Source organism: Ambystoma mexicanum, chromosome 11, assembly GCF_040938575.1.
Source record: "Ambystoma mexicanum isolate Mex_15411 chromosome 11, UKY_AmexF1_1, whole genome shotgun sequence".
NCBI lineage: Eukaryota > Metazoa > Chordata > Amphibia > Caudata > Ambystomatidae > Ambystoma > Ambystoma mexicanum.
In genome coordinates this window covers 211938231-211960885 of record NC_090934.1, presented here as the reverse complement: position 1 = coordinate 211960885, position 22655 = coordinate 211938231, and the positions used below count along the sequence as shown (strand labels likewise).

General features: G+C 47.0%; 1 protein-coding gene across 2 annotated transcripts in view; it reads right to left on the bottom strand.

Annotated features, from left to right (window-relative positions):
- The window catches only part of ZDHHC18 (zinc finger DHHC-type palmitoyltransferase 18), a 474560-nt gene that overhangs the window by 86286 nt on the left and 365619 nt on the right, over positions 1-22655 (bottom strand). For both annotated transcript variants that reach the window (XM_069622871.1, XM_069622872.1), the window contains exons 6-7: positions 9983-10085; positions 8929-9038 (exon numbers count right to left, since the gene is read on the bottom strand). In XM_069622871.1, coding sequence (XP_069478972.1) covers positions 8929-9038; positions 9983-10085 — 213 coding nt within the window. The remainder of the gene's footprint in view (positions 1-8928; positions 9039-9982; positions 10086-22655) is intronic.

The window sequence follows — 22655 nt, the reverse complement described above, 5'->3', positions numbered from 1 at the left end:
TTTATATGTGCTGTCCTCGTTAGATAAGATTTTGTAAAGTCCAACTGGTGTGAGACTTTACAAGACGTATCCGCTTGGTATTAGTGACCCAACCTTTAACATATGCCTGTATTACACAAGTCAGTAGAGTGGCTGAGCAACCAGGCTTATTTTAGAAGGGGTACTATAAGCTGTAGAGCAGTACAATGAAATCCGTAGAGACAAGTAAACACTTTAAAAAGTTATATTAAAATAATGAATTTTTATACACAAATCAAATGAATCACACGTTATGCAGCAACTAATAGTAACATCAAGCATAATTTCAGAATCAAGTAGTTCAAGTAGCAATAACGCAGGTAAGTACATTTTTTTGTACTAAAACATTTCCAACACAGCGTGACATCAGTTAAGGGCAGTAGTAGCACTTAAGGTGTTCCAGACAAAATTGAGTTGAGAGAAAAAGTGTTAGTAGAATAGGACACTGTAGCACTAACAATAGCCCTTTCTCCCAGAGGGATGTCGGCAATCTTTTATCCCAGCAATAATAGTGCAAAACAATTCAAACCTGGAAAGGAACAAGCACTGCCAAAGCCAGTAGGGTTCAGAACAGATGCCTTTAGGGAGCCAGGTCACCCAAAGTCAATAGGACAGTTCTAGTTCTGATGCAATCTTACTAGAACATGTTAGTTGAACAGTCAGTTCATTGAAGAAAAATCCAGGATCTCAATCAAGTGAGCCTACCTGGAGTGCACAAGCGGTTAGGCCTGCACAAGTGAATTGCAGTAATTCAAAAAGATACAAAGGTGCACTCCCCAAGCTAGGAAGCACTAGATTTGGCCAATGGTGGTTGAACCCAAAGCCCCACATGTGTAATGGCCAACATACAGCATGAATTCAAGAGTGTGCCTCATCTACGTGAATTTACTGTTATGGTCCTTTAAGAAAGAATGTGCTTGGGTGACTTTGATTTGGTAGGATACTCTATTTTCTCTTGTCCAGCCACTGGCAGAGTGAAGGGACAACCCTGTAGGGAAACAGTCAGTGATTGATATTGATCTTTTTGCTAGATCAACGCTGTGGTTTGCACAAGGTATTCTGGCTGTGCATGTGTCTTTTCTGGGTCCTATTAGTGATGTGTTGTGCTGGTCAATGTGTACTGGAATCCTGTAAATGATCCCCTCTATGATTTCCATGCTACAATGACTCAGATCTTTGATCTATGGTTAACTGAGGGACACCAGCAGGCTAGGATTGTGGGGGCAAGGTGGCAGGAGGGTATTTCAATGAAAAATCATTTATCCCCTGTGGTTGTACGAAACATCTCACAAGGTGATTCCACTGGGATTCCTTCATGACTTCCTGGGATCTCCATCTAATAGAGACATCTCCCAAACTTGGTTCCCCTCTCTATACCTGGGATAGGGGTACGAGTACCTCCTGGATTGACTATCTCTTTGCATCATCCTCCCTTAGATCAAGGTGTAGTGATGTGTTAAGGCCTTAAAGTGTGATCTTTATCTTGGGGATAATCAGTCCATGAGGACCCTTTTGAAAACCAATTCTAGGCAATTCTGGGCGTGATTAACAAAATGAATGGTCCAGGTCAAGTTTCAAGTGGTGATGTCATCCAAGAAAATATATGGGTCTCTTTTTCCCCTCAAGCAAATTTGGCATACTCCCTTAGATGGCTTCTTGCTATTCTGATGTTTTGAAAAATCCTATACTGGATGAGTGCTGTTCCTTGGGATACTGAGGACATTGTTTGGGTGATTAATAGACTCAACCCGTCTAGGGCACCTGGAGCCGATTCTGAAAAAAGGAAGGGGCCCTTTTCTTGAAGCCCTACTTTGATGAAATGTATCATACTCATTTGGTTCCTTTAACGTTGACCGAGTCTACCCTTATTCCGATTTTCAAAAAGTGTAACGTAAAGGAACCTGGGAATTACTGACACATTTTTCCATCTTGCTTTTAATGGACTTAAATAGCTTCCTAAGCAAATCCAACACTATCTTGCTTTCTGGTGGGGTTTCACCGGGAAATAGGAACTTCTCTCAATGCTACAATACTTAAACATCTCTTCCACAAAGTGAAAACTACACACAGGGGTAGAAGTATATATGGCCGTCCTGGATCTATCCTCGGCATTCGACTGTGTATTCAGTGTTTGTGGGATAAACCTCAGGCTTTAGGTACCCAGAAAGCTTATCCAGTTTATTGCCCCATTATATCAAAACTCTAAGTTACGAATTCTTTTTAATGGGGATGGAGCTGTATCGCAGCTTATTTCGGTCAGGGTAGGACTCAGGCAGGGCTGTCCTCTTGCGCCCACACTATTCAACATGCATTGGTGTGATATTGAGGACGTTTTGCGCATCAATGATCTGATGCCGGTTAAACTAGGCCACCTTAGTATCCATTGGTTGGCCTTCGTAGGCGATATTTTTGCTAGGACTCCGCAAGGGCCTCCAAAAGGAAGCCAGGTATCTTATGATCACGCTGTCAAACACCTTGGTGGCTAACGAGGATACATGTAAGGTGGTAGTATTTTCCAACCGGAAAAATCCCCAAACCATGTGATGGTAACTGGGATAAGAAATGTCGAGTGGGTGGCTTCTATTCGCTACGCAAGCTACAACTTGACTAACATCTCATCTGTCAAAATGTGGAAAGAATTGTTGAAGGCCAAAATGTTGCCACTGAGGTCGCATATGAAGCGCATCATGAGGAAAGTGTGTTTTTCCCCTCTTACCAGCCATGAACAAGTTACTTTACCTGGTAACTTTCTTCGATGGGATGTTCCTCCGATGTATTCCACACCTTTGACAGGTAATTACCACAGCTGTGCTGCTTCGGAAACTTTCGGCGTAGGCGTCCTGCGTCGATGACGTTGATACGTTCCCTCGAGGACCTCCTCAGACAGTCGACATCACCGGATGTTATAAGTAGGACGCACAACGCCCGTAGCCTCAGTTGTAGTTTTTCCCCCCAGAATGTGTGGCACTAGTCTTATGCCAGAAGGACTACAGAAAGCCTTGCGGAAACGTAAGCTGCAATGGCATAAGAAATTCTGTAGAGGGGCAGGTAGGGAGGGTACGATGTGGAATACGTTGGAGGAACATCCCATCGAAAGAACATTACCAGATAAGAAAGTAACTTGTTATTCGAGGGGATTGTGTCCTCCAACGTAGTCCACATCTTTGACAGACTCCCAAAGCAGTACCAACGTAAGGAGGTGGGAAAAGAATTTAGAAATTTTAGAATGCCCAATCAAATTGCAAAATAGAGGACAGCCTTGCCAAAGGCCAAATCTTGCCCATGAATAGAGTCCAAGGCATAATGTTTTACAAAAGTATGGACAGAGGCCCATGTGGCCGCTTCGCAAATATTGCGAATCGGGACACCCCTCTGTAGTGCAGGGGAGGCAGCCATACCCCTAGTAGAATGGGCCCGTAAACCTACAGGAAGGTCCTTCCCCGCCAAAAGATCACATTCAGAGATTGTCAAAATTATCCATCTAGACAAGGTCTGCTTAGAAACAGCCTGAACTAAACGCCTTCCAGCGTAACCAATAAAGAGCTGATCGTCCACTCTGACCCGGGACATCCGTGAGAGATAGAAACTCAAAGCTCTCCTAGGATCCAACCTATGGAGCCTCCCCTTTTCCTTAGCAGGATGTGGAGGAAATAATGCCGGAAGAATTGCCGTCTGGCTCAGATGGAATTCCGACACAACCTTCGGAAGAAAGGAAGGTCGTACCTTCAGGACAACCCTGTCCTTATGGAACACAGTGAAGGGTGGCTTGGCGGAAAGTGCCTGCAACTCACTCTGCGAGCAGAAGTAACCGCAACTAAAAATACAGTCTTAAAGGACAACAGTCTCAACGGACAAGAATGTAGAGCTCAAACAGAGCTCCCATTAGGAACTTTAAAACCAAATTCAAATCCCATCCCGGCACCGGGAAACACATGAGATAGCCCTTTTAGAAACTGAGATATCAAAGCATTTTAAAATAAGAACATTCCTCAGATGAGCGCTTAAATAAAGACAGCGCCGCCAGGTAACCCTTAATGGTACCCACTTGCAGGCCCTTGTGGGCTTTGGAAAGCAAAAAAGACAAAACCAAGGGAATGGAACATTGGAAAGGATCCACATTCTGTACCCTGCACCAGTCGCAGAACTTCTTCCAACACCTCCATCACGTCTTCAGGGAGGCCCCAATCCTCATTTCTCAACCTTTCAGATACAAAGCATAAAGGCAGAGAGACTTGACCTCTGGATGGAGAACTCGACCCCCCCCCTCCCGTGAGAGCAGATCGTCTCGGTAGGGAAGACGACGTGAAGGGCAGATTGACATGTCTAGAAGGTCCAGGTACCACGCTCGCCTGGCCCATGCCGGAGCAATGAGGAGCATCCGGGAACCGAATCTCGGCAACCTACGCAACACCTGCGGAATGACAGGGACTGGAGGGAACGTGTACAGCAGTGGGAAGGACCACTCCACTACAAATGCGCCCCCTAAGGCTCCTCTTGGAGGAAATACCTGCGGGCAGAACCTTTCACACTTCTGTTTGACAATGGTGGCAGAGAGATCCGCTTGTGGGGTTCCCCAAAGGGCGAAGATCTCCAAAAGAACTTCCTGAGCCAGCTCCCACTCGTGAGAGACCGTGCTCTGCCTGCTCAGAGCATCCGCTGATGCGTTTTCATCTCCGGCCAGATGAACTGCCGAGATCAAAATTTCCTGCTGGATGGCCCAGAACCAGAGCTGCCTCGCCTCCCTGCACAATGGGAGTGACCCTGCCGCCCCCCCTTTTGTTGAGGTAGTGCATGGCCACTGTATTGTCTGTCATAATTAGGGCATTCTTCCCCCGTACAGACGGCAGAAAAGCCTTCAGGGCTAGCCTGACAGCCTGCTGCTCTAACAGACTGATGTGGAGTCTGGACTCCGACGGAGATCAACGACTGCGGACTGTCAGCTCGTTGCCATGAGCTCCCCAACCCGTGGGGGATGAGTCCATCACAATAGTCACCTCTGACCACGGTTGCCAAAATGGAGCCCCCTTGAACAGATTTCCTTCGTCGGCCCACCACAGAAGGTGCTGGGCAACCGAGGGCGGAATCTGAAAGGGGTCGACATCCTGCGGAGAACTGTGACCACTGCATCTTGAGTGCCCACTGCAGAGATCTCATCCGCAGCCTCTCCTCTGGCACCAGTATAATGCAGGATGCCATGAGGCCGAGCAACCTCAAGAACTCTAACGCCAGGAGACTCTGGGCACGTTGAAATTTGTCAAACACTGCCCCAGGGATGTATCAAGCACTGCTCCGATGAACTGGAGCAGCTGGGTAGGTGTCAAATGGGACCTGTGAAGGGAATGGCAGGTGACAGATGATCCAGTGCTTGCTCTGGAGAGCGTGCCCTGATCAACCAATCGTCCAGGTAGGGGTAGACGTGAATCCCCCCTTTCCTGAGATACGCTGCCACCACAACCATCAGCTTGGTGAAGACCCCCAGGGCGGAGGTCAATCCGAACAGCAGGACCCAACACTGAAAATGCGAGTCGCCAACCTCAGGTACTTCCTGTGCTTGGGATGAATCAGCACATGAAAATAAGCATCCTTGAGGTCGAGAGACACCAACCAATCCTGAAGTTGAAGGGCCTGGAGGAGTTGAGAAAGACTAACCATCTTGAACTTGTCCTTCCCGAGGAGCTTGTTCAAACCACACAAGTCCATGATGGGTCTCAATCCTCTGTCTTTTTCGGGATCAAAAAATATGGGGAATACCATCCCTTGTTCCTTTCCGCTACAGGCACCAGTTCTATGGCGCCTTTCTCCAGCAGGGATTCGATTTCCTGCGCAAGGAGCAGATCCGTCTCTTCAAAGAGCTTCCCCGGTGGATTGACATGAAGCCTCTGCAAGAAAGGAAGACAGTAGCCGTGGGCTATGATCTCCAGAACCCACAGATCTGAAGTAATGGCACGCCATTCTACAAGATGCTGCGCCAGTCTTCCCCCCCCCCCAGCCGGCGTACCATGGGATAAGGCCTCAGTGCCCAAGGGCAAAGAGACAACTGCCCGAGGGGCTTTGGCACCTCGAGTACCTTGTTTTCCACCTTGTTTTCCACCTCTGGTACTCCTACATTTGCCCCTTTGACTGGCAGCCCCCCTTGATCTACTAAAGGAAGAGCAGTATCGAAAGGAGCTTCCCCTACATTGCTGTCCCCTAGGATGAAAAGGCGGAGGTTGGCGCACTGCAGCGCTCAAGGGCTTTGCTGCAGCTTTGGAGGTCTGCAACCTCTCAAGGCTCTCGTCAGCCGTGCTGCCAAAAAGATGGACACCATCAAAGGGCATGTTGAGAAGCCGGGACTGTACATCAGGAGCATATCCTGACTTACGCAACCACGCAAACCTGCGCATCACGGTCCTCGCCGCCATGGACCGGCTGACACAGTCTGCCACATCTAGACCCGATTGAACAGTCTCACACCTGGCATCCTTGCCATCCTGAACGAGGGCAAGAAAACCATCCTGTTCCTCCCCTTCGGGAATATGTTCAACCTCCAATGACACACAATTCCACAAAGTGTGTGAATCTTGCAAGGGCACAAACGGAGTTGGCTGCCTTTAAAGCCATACCCCCAGAAGAAAATACCTTCTTCGCCCAACCATGAAAGCGTTTGTCGTCCCTATCGGGAAGGATCGTAGGGTACGCCGCCTGCTTTGCTGGGATCGTAGCCGCCTGCACCACCAAACTCTCTGGAGTAGGGTGCTTGGACAAGTCACCACTGGCTGGACGGTATTTTGCAGAAGTTACAAGCACTTCCACAGTAAGAGGCAAGTTCTCTTAGGCTAGTTTTACAGTACCTTAGTAAAGAAGAAAAAGATGCAGCTGAAGACTTCGGTTCCTGTACAGTTCTGCAGATCTCACTGTTCCTGGGCCTCAGTTGTGGGGACAAGAGGGAAGACACCGGGGGACTCCTGCACTGTATTGGCACCGTCAAAGCTGGCAACCAACAAACTTTACTTTCAGTGGCTGTTTTGCGTTTCAGCTCCTTGCGGTACAGCAAACAGCAATAAGCGTGGTTCCTGGCTGTCAAGGTGGACTTTCGTCATATCAGAGGTCCCGCACTCAACTAAGAGGTGGGGGTGGGGTGGAGGGGGGGGGGGTCAGGCTTGGTCAGTCCTGCTTCACGGGAGTCCGGAGCATCTTTCAAAAGCTTTAGGCAAGCTTACAAGCAACGCACAATCTAGAGTCCCTCTCCCTGGAGCTACGGTTTCCTGCAGCAACTCTGAGGAAATTGAACCAGCTCCGAGATGGGAGTCCTGGTGGCTTACTTGGGAGTTCATTAGTCCCACCAACTCAAAGGGAGAAGTCATCCTTGCAGGTATTCTCGGTCGATGCAAACTTGGCAATTCGGACCTGCAGCAGGGCTTCACCGGGCAAACCAACAGTCCAGGAGTTGCAGCAGCCGTCCTCTTCAAGCTCTTCTTCGGTTCCTTCATCCAGTGGTCAACTGCCTTCCAAGCCAAAAGACGTGCCTTTTATTCAGTTCTCTCCCATTCATTCCAGCCTAGCTGCCACTCACCGAGCAGACAGTCAGCCAGCCAATCACCACAGAGTGCATTTGGGTCTCCTAGGAGACTAAGCACAGGGAGTTTCGGGCACCTCGCTTACTTCCTGCCTATCCCAGACACTCTGGAGCCAGAGGCGGGTTTCACTATTGAAGCCCGCCAAAGGCAAATGAACAAAGAGACCAAACCTGGTTCGGCACACAGAGAAAAACTCCAGAAGGACCTTTCCACAAAGACCTGGCGAAAAAAGAAGATAGGGGCACCATTTTAACAACGATGGGTAGGCACTATTTTGAAAAACATGGCTCCCGCAATTTAACGTTACCGGAGCTGCGAACAGTTCACGGTCAGGGTAAATCATGGTAGTTCATTTCAAAACCACTGCCACGAGCCATTCTGAGAGGAAAAGGGTAACATGAATGCTGCATGACTAACTAGACACAGTGGATACTAAGTAACCCCTCCAGCACTCTATTGTAAGATAGAGTGTGCTGGGTCTAGAATTTTACAGGACTAAGTGAAGTCAATTTCACTCCACTGTTCTGGGAAACAGTTGATCCCAGAGAACATATTTAAACCTTGGTAAATCTGAAAGACTACCATGCGTCACTGCACTGAAGGTGCTTTGTGACAATTGCAAAAGATGATGCCTATGGCGTTGGTTAGACTCCACAACCAAAAAAAAAAAAACACAGAAAACAATTAGAATTAAAAGTACAAAGTCCCAAAGTTCAGCAAAAGAGCTGGGGGTCTCTAAGGTAGAGGGAAATTGCACATTTTTGAGAATTCTCCCCAACAACAATCTGCATTGTACAGCTCCTTGTCCCCATTACATGCAATCAAGCACCAATGGAAATTATTAATTTGAACCAATGTTGAAAAATACTAGTTGCAACTAGTATTAAAGAGAAACAAATGCAGAAGCAACAACCACAAAAAATGTGGATAAATGCAGAAACCGTAGAAAAATAGATCGCATGAAACTGGGACTAACTCGACTACGGCCCAAAGTAAGGGAAGTAAACCAATGTGGCCAAAGTCATGGGGAGTATGATCAAATCTCAGTGGTTTAAGCGATGTGGCAAATGTGAATATAAGCAAGCTTGATGCCATAAATCTGAAACAAGCACGGCCCATAAAACAGGCTTTTAAATATTTGCCGATCTTTGGTATAATAGACCTGTGTTTTTCTATGAACCTACGCTGGGTAACCAAATGGCAAAAGGATTGAAAATGTAGTCAAAATGGACACGAAGATACAGACAACCCATCCAACTTTGCAATTAGGGACACAGGCTTCCATATGCAGCCTTACCATGGCATTGTGGAAGACGTGTACTGGAAGACATGTGTACTGGGGGTGTAGTCTTACCTGGGTGGCAAAGGGGAGCACAGTACTGCACAGCAGTTTGTGATAATACTTTGATGGCTGTATGGGTTCCCAGAGTCTTCTGCATTCTTGCTCGACCACGAACCTTTGATCTGTGGGAGGTGTGAACATTAGAAGCAATGGACAGATTGAGTGAATGAAACGTCTACATTTTGTCCCACCCCCAACCAAAACCTAAAAACAGACAGTGCCTGTGGGACTCAACCTTGCAATGGATACGTTTTCACTATTTTACTGGGATGCTTGTCATTTTACAGAAGTGGAGCAATGATCAGATAATGTGTGCCAGGTTCGCCTCTGAGACAGTAGGAAACTACTGATCTTCAGACCGTGGAAAGCCATGAAATAGCAACGCTATTCAAATCAGCCAGAAATAAAATTGGGCAAAAGTATGCTCTGCCAAAAGTGAGAAGGGCTGAGATGGTTGAATTATTCTGGGAGCTGGACAGTGTCAGCCTAAACATAGCAAAACAGTGAGAATTTTCAGAGAGAAAAGGAAGCTACACCTTACATCTCAAAATAACACTGTGCATGGAGAGGCTTCTTACAATTAGAATACATTACTAGATGAAAATGTGCAGGTTTTCTCCAACTATGTCCAGTCAATTCTAATGTGGGTATATTTAGGTTCACGGCAACCATCAACCGGGAATGGGGAATTCAACCCATAACTTGAATTTGGAGTATGTGTGATTGATGAGCACCCCTAGACCTTGAATCTACATATCCATCAATTTGGGGGAGAACAGGTCTCCATTGGGGTACTCCAGAGGACTGCCCCATAAATACACAGGACATACCTTGGAAAAACTGGAAGGACCTGACATCCAGAGTCCTAGTCCAGGACAGAGTTCTTACTAGAATTCTCATCTGGCAGGAATGACTTTCCTGCTAAAGGCCAGACATTTTTTTTCCCCCAGAGGTGCAACACAAAAGTCCCCTGTCCGGCACACGTCAAGCATGGTTATCTTCCCCAAGTACACACAACCACTGTTCCCTGCCTCCCCCGAAACCCATCAGTAAAGCAATTACTTACATCTTCATTTGTCGTCAGGTTTGAGGCAACAAGGTATGTGTGAAATCCTGAGAGGCCCAGAATAGACCAGACTGAGAAAAAGCAAACAACCAGTTCCAGGACAGTGTGACAAGTTAAGGAACATCACAGTGATCAGATAAAGATGTGTCAGGTGATGAGGAAAATGTAAAAAGAAGAACTAATAAATAAGGTAATTGTAGAGGCACAACCCACTTTAAGACCCTTTTCCAGCAGCCAACCTTCAAATACCTGCCGTTCTGTGCAGAGGTCGCCTCTCTGCTCGTTGGACTAGAGACTACAACACCATCCCTCCCCTAGAATCCCACTCTCAGACTGCCTGAAGACCACTCCTTTGTGCTGAGCACAGACCCTTAAGCACTTTTGAACTGAGCCCCCAGTAATCCCTTTGTCAGGAATGAGCAGCTACATGCCCCCAAAGCTCTACTCTGTCTACCTAGATTCCTTGCCCACCTTTCACAACTATTAGGATGGCTGCTTCTAAGGGCAAAGAACAAGTTACTTACCCCTGGTAACATTTTCGATTGGATGTTCCTACCACGTATTCCTCATCTTATGAGAACTATCCTTCCAGCTTGAGCTGCTTCGGAATTTTCTTTCGACAGGGGACGCTGTGTGCCTTCTCGTCGAGTCCATGTCCCCCGAGGGCCTTTGTTGTACTGTCAACTTCATCATTAGTATAAGTAGCGCATGCAGCGCCCGTTGGCTTCAGTTCTGTTTTTCCCGCCGTAGGCTTCAAGAAAGCATTTTAGTTAAGATTCTCATAGAAATGGTACCCCTTCCTGACCCGAGTCAACACCAGAACTTTTTGCTTTACTAGTGGGATAATTTTCCTTAATACCTTTGCTAGTGGGAACCTTTTTCCACACCCACAGAATCTTTTACTTTTTTTATGGGCATCATTTTTTAGACTCTCCATAGTGCCTTTTTAAAGTTATCCTCTGACAACTTTTTGGCAATAAGTGCCTGTTGTTGCTGGGTTGGGGCTCCCTTTTTAACTTTATCTGGATAACCTTGAGAGAACTACAGTTCCCAAGGGTAGAAAGGATCTTTGGATCCCCTTTACATTTTATTCACACCCCACCTTATGTGGACTGCCGGGGAGATGCAATGTATCCCCTTTCAAACTAAAACTAACAATTCTGTTACAGGGACAAGCTTACCTGCAATTGCTGGTGGCTGTGATACCTGGTATTAATTTGGTGCACCTTTACCGCAGGCTGTGTTCACAGCTGCAGTTAAAGCACCTAAGGGTGCTCATTTTCCCAAAATGCCATCCCCCCCCCATATCTTCTTTTTTCGTCATTTTAGAATTTCTTGTCCTTTGTTAACCTTCCCCTGACATCCAGGGCGGGAAATTCCTTTGTGTGATTTTTATCTTCGGCGGGACTACCCTGCCCAGGCTCCAGTCTGCTGTGAAGGTAGGAAGCAAGGGAGGAGTCCAAATCTCCACAGCCCTTTGTCTTCCTCCTTGCCTGAATGGGGACAAATCCCAGTGGGGGGCTGGCTTTCCTGATTGGACAACCAGACCACCCCTTGTTGTAAAATACACGGAGAGAATGCCGAAGTTGTGCTGTAGTTCCTGTTAAATACTGCAAATCTAGAAGCTGAAGAAAAGTCGACCACTGGAACCGAAACCGAAGAGGATGAAGGAAAAGCGGCTGAAACGATTTCCAGCGACCGGAGAGCCTGCTGTGTAACTGGAGCCTGCTGTAGCCCTTCTTTCCAATCGACTTGGGGACTCCCAGAGCCAGTTGAGACCCACTAGACTCAAGAAGACCTGCATTCTGAGCCATCCTACATTTTGCTGCGACCTTGCAGGGCTGCAATACCCCAATACCATGGGACCGCGCGCCATCGAGCACTGCACGGTCTTCCGAATCTCGCTGAAACTTCGTGGGCCTCCTGGTGTATCACCAGAGGCATGAATCGAGTCCGAAAAGTCCCAGTGCTGGACCTTTGTAGCAATTCAACCGCAATTTTTGGTCTTCTGTGCTCCCGTAAAAGGCGCCAAATTCGCAGAGCCGCATTCAGCCGCAAGGAAAACCTTGCCTAGAGCCTTCTTTGTTGATCCCTGCTGCAAAGTTCCTTATGAGGTCTTGTTTTCAGTCACCACGACAAGGAATCCACTGACTGGGTTTTTGCTGGATATCCTGAAGTCCTACTGTTGCAAAATCTTGTTAAATGCTGAGGTACTGTGTTGACTTCGGTATGTACTTACCTTAAGTCTGTTAGGATTCCTGTGTAGCTGTGGAGTGTTTACTGTGATGGAGAGGCATCTCGTCCAGTGTACCCAGTCCCACTGCTAGAATCCTGCTAGGGTGTCTTCTGTGGAGCCCCTGGACCCTCTTCTAACCCTAGAAGTAAACCTAGAAGTAAAGTACTCACCTGTTTGCCCAGTCTTCCTGAGAACACTCATGCTCCAAGAACCAGGAAAAGACTTTAGGGATTGGGCCTTCTGCCTCGAAAATAAAATAAGAGTTTAAAAGTTACTTTTTTGAAAAAGATTGTTGGTAAGTTACTAAAGTTTTTACTTACCTTGGATGTCTGATGCACTATTCTCAAAAGTATGGTTAACATCCTTCTTTCCTTAGAAACTACTTTGCCATTCTAATCGAAATTAGATGTGACAGTATATTACTCGCCTGTGATTTGGTTCTGCCTCTTCCCAAAAGTAATGTGTTGGTTTCACCAGATTATTCCTGTTACACTAGTGTAGCCCAACTGGGTCTTGCTTCCCCCCGACTTGCGGCTAGCGTGTCCAGAATAAGTCTGCATTAGGTTGTTGCCTACCTAGAATAACTGAGTCATTCAGTTAAGTGTAACATTGGTTTTGTTTTCCCTGTGCTGTTGCAGACAGATACAAGAAGAGTCTGTGGGTTCTAACTGTCCTTTACAAGTCATATCTAAGTTACTTGTATAGCTGGGAAACATCTAACCTAGACTTCATTGTGAGATTAAAAAAAAGTAAATGGGATTTACTTAACTTGAGTTAGCTGTGTGCCATCCATAAATAAATTACCAGAGTTGCTGCTTATCTCCATCTGTGTTTCACAGATCTCCAAAGCACCTGTAATTGAATATTACATCCTTAGGTTTTACTCTCCTAGTATAACTTATCACAAAACTAGTTCTAGGTTTTTACTGTACCACACAAAAAGTATATTGTCCAGTTGATAGATTATGCGATTTGTACTGAGAGTCACTGTACAACTGGTAGGGTCTATTGTCCTTGAATTACTGAATGTAATTGTGGAAGTAGCCACTGGTTTTTACTCCCCAAGTATTGGTGTGACCTATACTGAATGTGTATGAAAAGGGATTGACTTCCCTAGAACTACTGTTAGGTGTTCCAAATAAGGTTTATGTTAGGCACAATTTTATGCAGTACCCTTTGGGAACACTACAACAACCCTGACTACAAGTAATAGGAAACCCAACCTTTGGTATAAGCTTGTACTACACAGTTCTGGTAGCGTGTTGAGAAGCCAGGCTTATCTCAAGAGGGGTCAATTTGAGCTGCAGGGGAGTTGCACAGATATTCACAGTGACAAGTATTCAAAAAAACGTAAACACAAGGTTTCTTAAATAAACAATGATTAATTTATTAGTCAGTTAGAGTAAGCCTTCTTCCGAAGGGAGCAATATAATCGCAACACTCAAATATACTTCACAAAATACACACTCTTAATATTTCTAAATCAGTACGTACCCTTTTGGGATGGCCCACAGACACAACCCACACCCTCAGGTGATTTCAATAGCTCGGGTGCTGGGGACATTAATACATCACTGTTGCATTTAGAGTCATTTAAGAGTAAGTCAAAGGAAAAAAGGTTATAAGAACATACAAGAAACCACAAATATTCTTAAGCAGGCAAATACTTTCAGATCCCCCAATAGGAGTCATTCAGTAGAACATGCTAAGCCAAAGTCAATGGGTTAAAGTCTATATGAGCTGAAGCACTTCTTTGCAGGTAAGTAAGAAAAGTCTTTGGCATGTGTATGTAAATGTAGGAAATTAACTAGTTTAAATTATTACTATACAAAATGTGAACTCATTTTAGACAAGTTACTTATTAATGTAATTACTAGAGTAATTATTCTTCTTTGTATTTTTCTTTTATTCATCTAATATTTATTAATTGTTTTATGTGTAAAGTTTATATTTAAACTATCACATTAATAAACAATATATAAGAAAAGTCTTTGCACAATGTTTTAGACATCTTTAAGATAAAGAAGAATCAATGTAGGGCCACAAGCAGTTAGACTGAGTAATAGAAGATGCAAGCAACTCTACAGCAAGAGGTAAGTTCTCTCAGACTTTTACAGTACCTTTGTATTGAAGAAAAAGGGCAGCAGATGACTTCTGTTCCTGGGCCTCAGTTGTGGGGACAAGAGTGAGGACTTCTGGAGACTCCTGCACTGCAATGGGAAGGTCACCACTCGTAACCACCAATCAAATCAGTGGCTGTTGGGTGTTTCAGCTCCTCACGTCTATCACAAATAGCAACAGTGCAGTTCCTGGCTGTCGAGCTGGGCTTTCCTTGCTTCTGGGGTACAGCACTCTTGAGGGGGCTCAGGCTCGGTCAGTCCTGCTTCCTGAGAGTCCGGAGGATCTTCCTGGAGCTCTTGGCCAGCTTAAAAGCAACGCACACAATCTGGTGTTCCTCTCCCTGGTATTTTGGTTTCCAGCAGCAACTCTGGAAAGTCAACCAGCTCCGAGAGAATGTCCAGGTGGCTTACTTTGGAGTTGATTGGCCCCACCAACTCAATGGGAGAAGTCGTCCTTGCAGGGGCTTCTCTGTCGATACGAATTTGGAGTTTCAGCACAGCAGCAGGGCTTCATGGCGCGAACCAACGGTCCAGGAGTTGCAGCAGGCATCTCTTCAAGTTCTTCTTTGGTTCCTTCGTCCAGTGGTCGACTCTGCCCCCCAAGCCAAAAGCCTCGCCTTTTATTCAGTTCTCTCCCATTCATTCCAGCCTTGCTGTCTCCCAGCAGGGTGGTTGTCCTTGCCGGACAGTCATCCAGCCGATCACTAATTTGGGTCTCCTAGGAGACTAAGCACAGGGATTTCCAGGAACCTCCCTCACTTCCTGCCTACCCCAGATACCCTGGAGCCAGAGGCAGCCCTCATTCGTGAATTTTGCCAAAGGCAAAGCGATCAAAGGGACCAAACCTGGCTTGGCGCGCAGAGTAAATCTCAAGAAGGACCTTTCCACAAATAAATGGCGAAAAGAGAAGACCGGAGCCATTTTGACAAAAATGGCACCCTTGGTGCTTTACTGCAGATGTGAACGCAGCCCGCGGTAAACGCACACCACGGTAATTGAAAGTAAGCCACTGCCACCAGCCATTCAGTGAGGAAAGGGTAACATTAAAAAATGTTACATGAGAAGCTAGACAAAGGGGATACTAGGTAACCCCTCCAGCACCCTATTCTAAGATAGTGTGTGCTGGGTCTACAAAGTTACAAATGTAAGTAAAGTCAATTTCATTTTACTGTTCTGGGAAACAGTAGTTAATCCCAGAGAAGGTATTTAAACCTTGGGAAATATAAAATACTTCCCTGTGCCACTGCACTGAAGGTACTGTGTGACACAATGTAAAAGATGCCGCCTATGGAGTTTGTCAGGCTCCATAACCAATCACATTAAAATACGAGAGAGTTGGGGGGGGGGGGGTGCACTCTCTCCAGGTAAAAAAAATCAAGTCCTCAAAATCTAGCAAAGTTGCTGGGGGTCTCTAAGGTGGAGGGAATTAGCACATTTCTGAGAAATCTCCCTAACAGTTTATACCTTGGTCTGTGTACCTTCAAGTACAGTGTTGTGTGTTTATTATTGTGATTACATATAATGTGTGATAGTACTTATTTACCCCTAGATTTATCTGGGCCTACCTGTATTTCAATAAATCCTTTATTTTTACATACATAGTATTTGTGTTTCTTTGGACCATTTGTCTTACAGTTTCATTTGTACTGATTCTACAGCCCTCTCTCCCTCCTAAAATATGCCATGTTGCATGGTCTACATTACCATAAACTCAGGTGGTACAGCCTTATACTAAGAGTGGAGTCTCGTACTGTCTCAGTTGAATGGTTTTCCTAAGCCCTTAGTTGGACTTCAGATAAACTGTCCTAACACAGCGTAAAGTGTAAGAACACAAATTCAACTGCGGGGTATGCTGGGAGAGGCGATGAATACATTTGAGGAACATCCAATCAAAAGAACATTACCAGGGGTAACTTGCTCTTCGAATGGATTGTGTCCTCCCACATATTGCTCATCTTATGATAGACTCCCAAAGCAGTAATTCTCTGGTGATGGAGTACGAATTATATTTTGTTTTGTCGTCATGGACTGAATGAAGGACCGCTTTTGCAAATTGTCCTTCCTGACTGGAAGATGAATCCAGGCAGTAATGTCTCACAAACGTGTGAATAGACGACTATGTGGCCCCTGAACAAATGTCTGATTGGGACACCTCTGAAGAGCAGCTGAGGTTGCCATGTCCCTTGCCAAATGTGCTTTTGAATTATCCGGCGGGTCTTTGCCCGCTAATCTGCAACATTTACCAATAGCCAGAATGATCCATCTGATATGATAGGTTATTTATAACGTGCTTAATACGCAGAGGTTTCTAAGCGTGGACCCGGGGATCGAACCTGTGGTGCTCTGTCGTCTTGCTTCCGAGGAGAGTACGTTGCCCTTGAACTATCCTCCCGAGATGGATATTGTTTGTTTTGTAACATCTAGACTCCATTTAGGGCCAGTATAGCCAATTAATAATTGGTCATTTTGACGTCATTTAGCCATTCTTGATATGTAAAAACGGAGAGCCTTTTTTGGGTCCCGTCTATGTAATCGTTCCTCCTCTTTTCCAGGATGAGAGGGCGGATAGAAAGTTGGCAAAAATATTTTTTGCGGCAAGTGGAAGGCGAGAGACTACCTTAGGTAGAAAAGGTGGTTTCGCCCTGGGAACAACCTTGTCTTTATAGAAAACTGTATGTGGACGTTTACAGGAACAAGCCTGCAACTCGCTTACACTGCGGGCTGACTTGCGATTTGCAGTTTTGAAGGTTAACAGACATAATGGGCATTAGTGCATAGGCTCAAAAGGAATGAATGTTAGAAATGTTAACACCAGGTTAAGATCCCGTACAGGGACTATGAATGGAACTGGTGGAAATCCACTAAGACATTTTAGGAATTGAACAATCAGAGGGATCATAAAGTATGAATCCTCCTCTGAAGAGCGCTTAAATCTCGCCGCCAGGTAACCTTTAATTGTTCCAATCTGGAGCCCCAGATTCGCCAAGTGTAACAAAAGAAAGCACCATAGAAAGGGATCCACATTCTTATCCCTGCACCAGCTGCTGAACAGGTGATTTCGTTGCTGGCCTTCTGGCCGAAAGCAAGCTCACCATGAAGTCATCCGGGAGGTCCCAATACTTATATCTCAGCCTCTCAGAAACCATAAATGAAGGCTGAGTGTGAAATAGAAAGAAAAAGAGAGAAAAAGAGAGAAAAAGAGAGAAAAAGAGAGAAAAAGAGAGAAAAAGAGAGAGAGAAAGAGAGAGAAAGAGAGAGAAAGAGAGAGAAAGAGAGAGAAAGAGAGAGAGAAGGGGCGTGGCTACGAGAGCCATGTAGGAGGACGCGTTCCAGCGGAGCTCCCGAGATCCTGAACAGATCCGGGCAAATCAGTGCAGTACGACTGCTTATTGAATACCGACGATATGCATGCCAGCGTGTGAAGGTGCTACCGAAGTACTGTGAACTTTTGGAGGTCATAGCAGCTACGACGGCTAAGATCGGAGAAGAAAAGTCGAGAGACGCTGAGAACAAAGGGCGGCTCAAAATGGCCGACATAGGCCCGAGACGGGATTGAAAAGAGTTGCGGGAAGACCTAACCAGGTCAGCGTGTAGTGCGTCCACTCATCATTCGGTAGACCTGCACATCCTCAGAACCATGTCCAGTAAGGCAGTGCGACCTAAGGCGAAACAGCCCACGCTGGACGACTTCACCAAAACGTCCCCGGGCCCGGACGCCACCAAGAATAAGGATGCACCGGCCGTGGGTGGCGCGACGACTTCGAGCTCTAACCAAGAAATCCTGGCAGCGATTGCGGACCTGAGAGCGGCCTGGGAGTCGAAATTAGAACTGGCTGTCTCTGAATTAAAAACGGCATTGGACCTCAAAGTTGGGGAGGTCCAGGAGGACGTCAATCTACTGAGACAAGACGTTAGGGTTCTGGCGGAGCGCACAGAGTCCCTGGAAAAAGAAGTTGGCCCGAATACGGCGGACTGTGCCACCCACAAGGCAAAACTGCACGCCCTAATCCAAAGGGTGGGCAACTTGGAAAATAGAGTGGAGGAGGCGGAAGGACGGGCCCGTCGCAACAATATCCGCATTGTGGGCCTACCGGAAGGGACGGAGGGCCGTGACCCTACTGACTTTGTTGAGACCATGTTGCTGCAAGAGATACCCGTAGGGGCCTTATCCCAAGGCTTCGCAGTGGAGAGAGCACATAGAGCCCTAACGAGGAGGCCGCCTCCCGGAAACCCGCCCAGACCCATCATTGCCAAAATTCTTAACTATCGTGATCGGGAAAGAATATTAGAACATTTTCGAAAAGGAGGCACGATCAAGAGAGGAGCAGCAAACATCACGGCTTATCCGGATTACACCCTAGCTGTGCAGCGGAGCCGCATGAACTTTGGGACTGTGAAACGGAGGCTGAGGGAGGCAGGTTACAAATATATGTTGCTTTATCCTGCAAAACTGAAGGTCATACAGGCGCATAAAACTTTATTTTTCGAGACCCCAGAGGACGCCATGGAGTGGCTCGACGCACAGGGGTGCCCTCAAGAATCGGCAGACCGGCCCCAGAAGGACTCGGAGGAGCTGCGGAAGACGTAAAATGGCATTGCAAGATGGCGCGACTCATGGACCCTGAGACTTGATTATAGTCGGTTCGGAACCTTCGGTATGGAAGGTCAGTTGGTTGTACTGTTTGTCACAAACATTGAGATTATCATTGAACGGGAGCCCCATGGAGCGATACTCTCTCCCCACAATAGCTTAGGTTAGGTGGCCATTAGGGCGACCTCACCCTACTGGGCTCCGTGCACGGACCGGTGTTAGCGGAACCAGATGTGGGGGTGCCTGAGCTCTTTTGTTGAAGCTGGGCAACAGTTGGGATGTGTGGTGTTGGGGGGAGGGTGGGAGAGGGAGGGGAAAGGGAGTTGGAGTTTGGTTGTGTGTGTGGTTAGTTTGGGAATGAGCTTATTCGCGGAGTGGCTGCAGTGGGACGCCTTCTGTGTCATGAGAACCGCTGGAGGTTCCCGTAAGTGGGGTGGGAAGACACATAGCTGCCATGGGTGACCTCAAGATTGCCACCTGGAACGTCCGAGGCCTCAATAATTACCTGAAAAGAAATAAAGTCATGTTGTATCTTAAACGACAGAAGATCGACATTGCCCTACTACAAGAAACGCACCTGGCCCAACATAAACTAGACCTTGTAAAGAAAAAATGGGGTGGTACAGTGGTGGGCTCCCCGTACTCGGCCTATGCCAGAGGTGTGCTGATCTGGGTGGCCCCGCATGTCCCACTCAGAATTGTACGAGAGGAGGTAGACACGGAGGGTAGGCTGGTAATGAACAAGTTACTTTCTTACCTGGTAACGTTCTTTCGATGGGATGGTCCGACGACGTATTCCATATCTATGACAGTAATCACCGCAGCACAGCTGTGGTGATTACTGTCATAGATATGGAATACGTCGGAGGACCCAATCCCCTCGAAACTGAGGGTACTGATTGAGAACAGAGGACTGAGTATTATTAATACATATGCCCCCAATCAGAATACTGCTGTATACTTCAGGACTCTATGTACGCGCCTGGGCCCGTGCGCAGGGGAACCGATCATCTGGGGGAGGACTTTAACTGTGTTCTTGACCCCAAGATAGATAGGTCCGACAGTAAAGTAGACAGGCCCACCCCAGCGGCCAGGGCTCTACGGGTACTATTAGACGACTATGGACTAGAAGATGTCTGGAGATTGAAACACCCCACGGCCTTGCAGTACTCATTATTCGGCCCCTCAACAGTTGCACACGAGACTAGATTACTTCTTTGCTACGCCAGAAGTGGCGATAACAACTACACAGGTTGAATACAGAGCGAGGGTCCTGTCGGACCATTCGCCCTTGGTGATGGCCTGGCAATATGGCCGCCCCAGAGGGCGGATTCCAACATGGCGCCTTCGGGCGGAGGCGCTCAGAGACCCGGTCTTTAGAGAAGATATTAGAGAGACGATTACAAGGTATTTTGAGGAGAACACGGGCAGTGTGGATTCGGCTGGTACACTTTGGGAGGCCTTCAAGGTGGTAGTGAGGGGCGATGCTATTTCTAAATCAAAGGGCCTTCAGGGGGGGGGGTTTTAGCTGAGCTGGAGAAAGTGGAGAAAGAATTGGAGCGTGAATGTACCAGAGGGGGAGGGGACACAGACCTAGTACTCGAATTACAACAACGATGCTCAGAGCTTTGGGAGCGGCTTTGTGACCTCAATTACAGGAAATACGTGGAGAGGCAACATGCAGGAGGTGACAAAACTGGTCGCCTACTGGCATGGCTTTATAAGAGGGAAACCCCCAGGGCCCCGGTCATGATGATAGAAAGGGAAGACGGAGAGGAGGCTCACACTCAGGAAGAGGTTAATGCTGCTTTCTTAGATTATTATAAAGCGCTGTATGAGGACAAAGGGGAAGACAATCTGGATAAAATCAGGGACACACTGGAAGATATAGAACTGCCCAGGATTAGTGCAGAGGAAAGGGAGGAGTTAGATGGCCCCATTACGCTAGATGAACTGGAAGAGGTGGTGAAACGGCTGCCTACTTGCAAGACCCCGGGCACTGATGGACTCCCGAGTGAGTTCTACAAAACGTATAGCGCAGAGATACTCCCCCCTATGCTGGAGATATATAACGAATCATTCGAGGGAGGACGATTGCCAGACACGCTCAGAGAAGCGCTGATCGTACCACTACCCAAGCCTAACAAGCCGAGACAACACTGTGGATTGTACAGACCGCTGTCAATGTTGAACCAAGACAGTAAGATCCTGACAGCGGTCTTGGCGGACAGGCTGCGCAAGGTCATCGGCAGACTGATACACTCGGATCAGACAGGTTATGTCCCTGGCAGGAATATAACTCATAATCACAGGCGGCTCCACCGAGTGATAGAAGAAGGGAACAGAAGAGATGAGGAAATGGCAGTGATCTCCCTAGACGCAGTTAAGGCGTTTGATTCGGTGAGGTGGCCGTGGCTGTTTGCGGTCCTGAGGGAATATGGGTTTGGGCCAGGCTATATCAGATGGGCGAGACTACTGTATAGCCAGCCAACGGCTAGAGTGCGTACGGGATCAGTGATATCCGATAAGTGGCACCTAAGTAGGGGTACTAGGCAGGGATGTCCTTGGTCCCCGATGTTATACATATTGGCCTTGGAACCCTTAGCGGTATATCTTAGACAGCAATATGACCTGGTGGGCATTGAGGTGGGAGGAAAGAGCCATTTGATATCCTTATATGCCGATATAAGGATATCAAAGAGAACCTCCAGTATGTTTTGGAGGTCATGCAGAAGTATGCCGAATTGTCCGGCATAGCGGTTAATCCCGGCAAGTCGAGCATGTTCCCCCTAGGGTACTATTCGAGGGTCCCCACGGAACGCTTACCGGTATTGCCCGTGCCTTGGGCAGCCGAGTCCTTCCGATACCTCGGAATAGACATATATCACACTGTGGGAAACGAACATCTGCATAACACCCAGGTTGCTGTGGATAAAATCCGTGCGTCTATGCGATTTTGGGAAAAGCTGCCGCTAGCGATGATAGGGCGAGGGGCGTTTCTTAAAATGGTTGTCTTGCCTAGACTGCTGCATTTCTTCAACAACATACCATACTTAATAGCTAGGAAGTTCTTTACCAAACTCGACAGTATGTGCAGGGACTTCCTATGGCACGGCACTCGCAACCGAGTGGCGCTGTGGAAGCTACAAAACTTCTACGATAAAGGAGGGATTAAATTACCACATTTTGAGGCCTATTATGTAGCGAGCCAATTGCAATATGTTACACAGTGGCTCTCTGATGAGGAATCTCCCGAGTCCAGGTTGGTTGGGACAGATTGCACCCCGTTTTATTTGAAGGAGATCATCTGGGTCCCTAGACAAGACTTAAATCTTCGCCCTGGTATGCTGTTACTTGGGTGGAAAATGTGGCGTAGAGCATGCCGGCTACTGGAAAGCCCGGATCCGTGTTCGCCGCAGGTGCCACTGGTTGCCTTGACTGCGGGGGATGGTCAACTTAGAAAAACGATCAGAATGTACTGGGAATCGGTTGGGTTGGCCACGTTAGGAGATATATGGCAAGATGGGGCCATCAAGGATTTTGCAGACCTAGAAGAAGAGTCTGGGTTACATGGGGGCCAATACGTTACATACCTCAGGTTGGTACGGATTATCCGAAAATCTTGGCCTGAGACGGTGTTAGCGGAGGATCCGGACGCCCTGATTGATACAATATATGACACGGACGCGGACACGAGATCTCCAGATTGTATGAGGTGGTGATGTC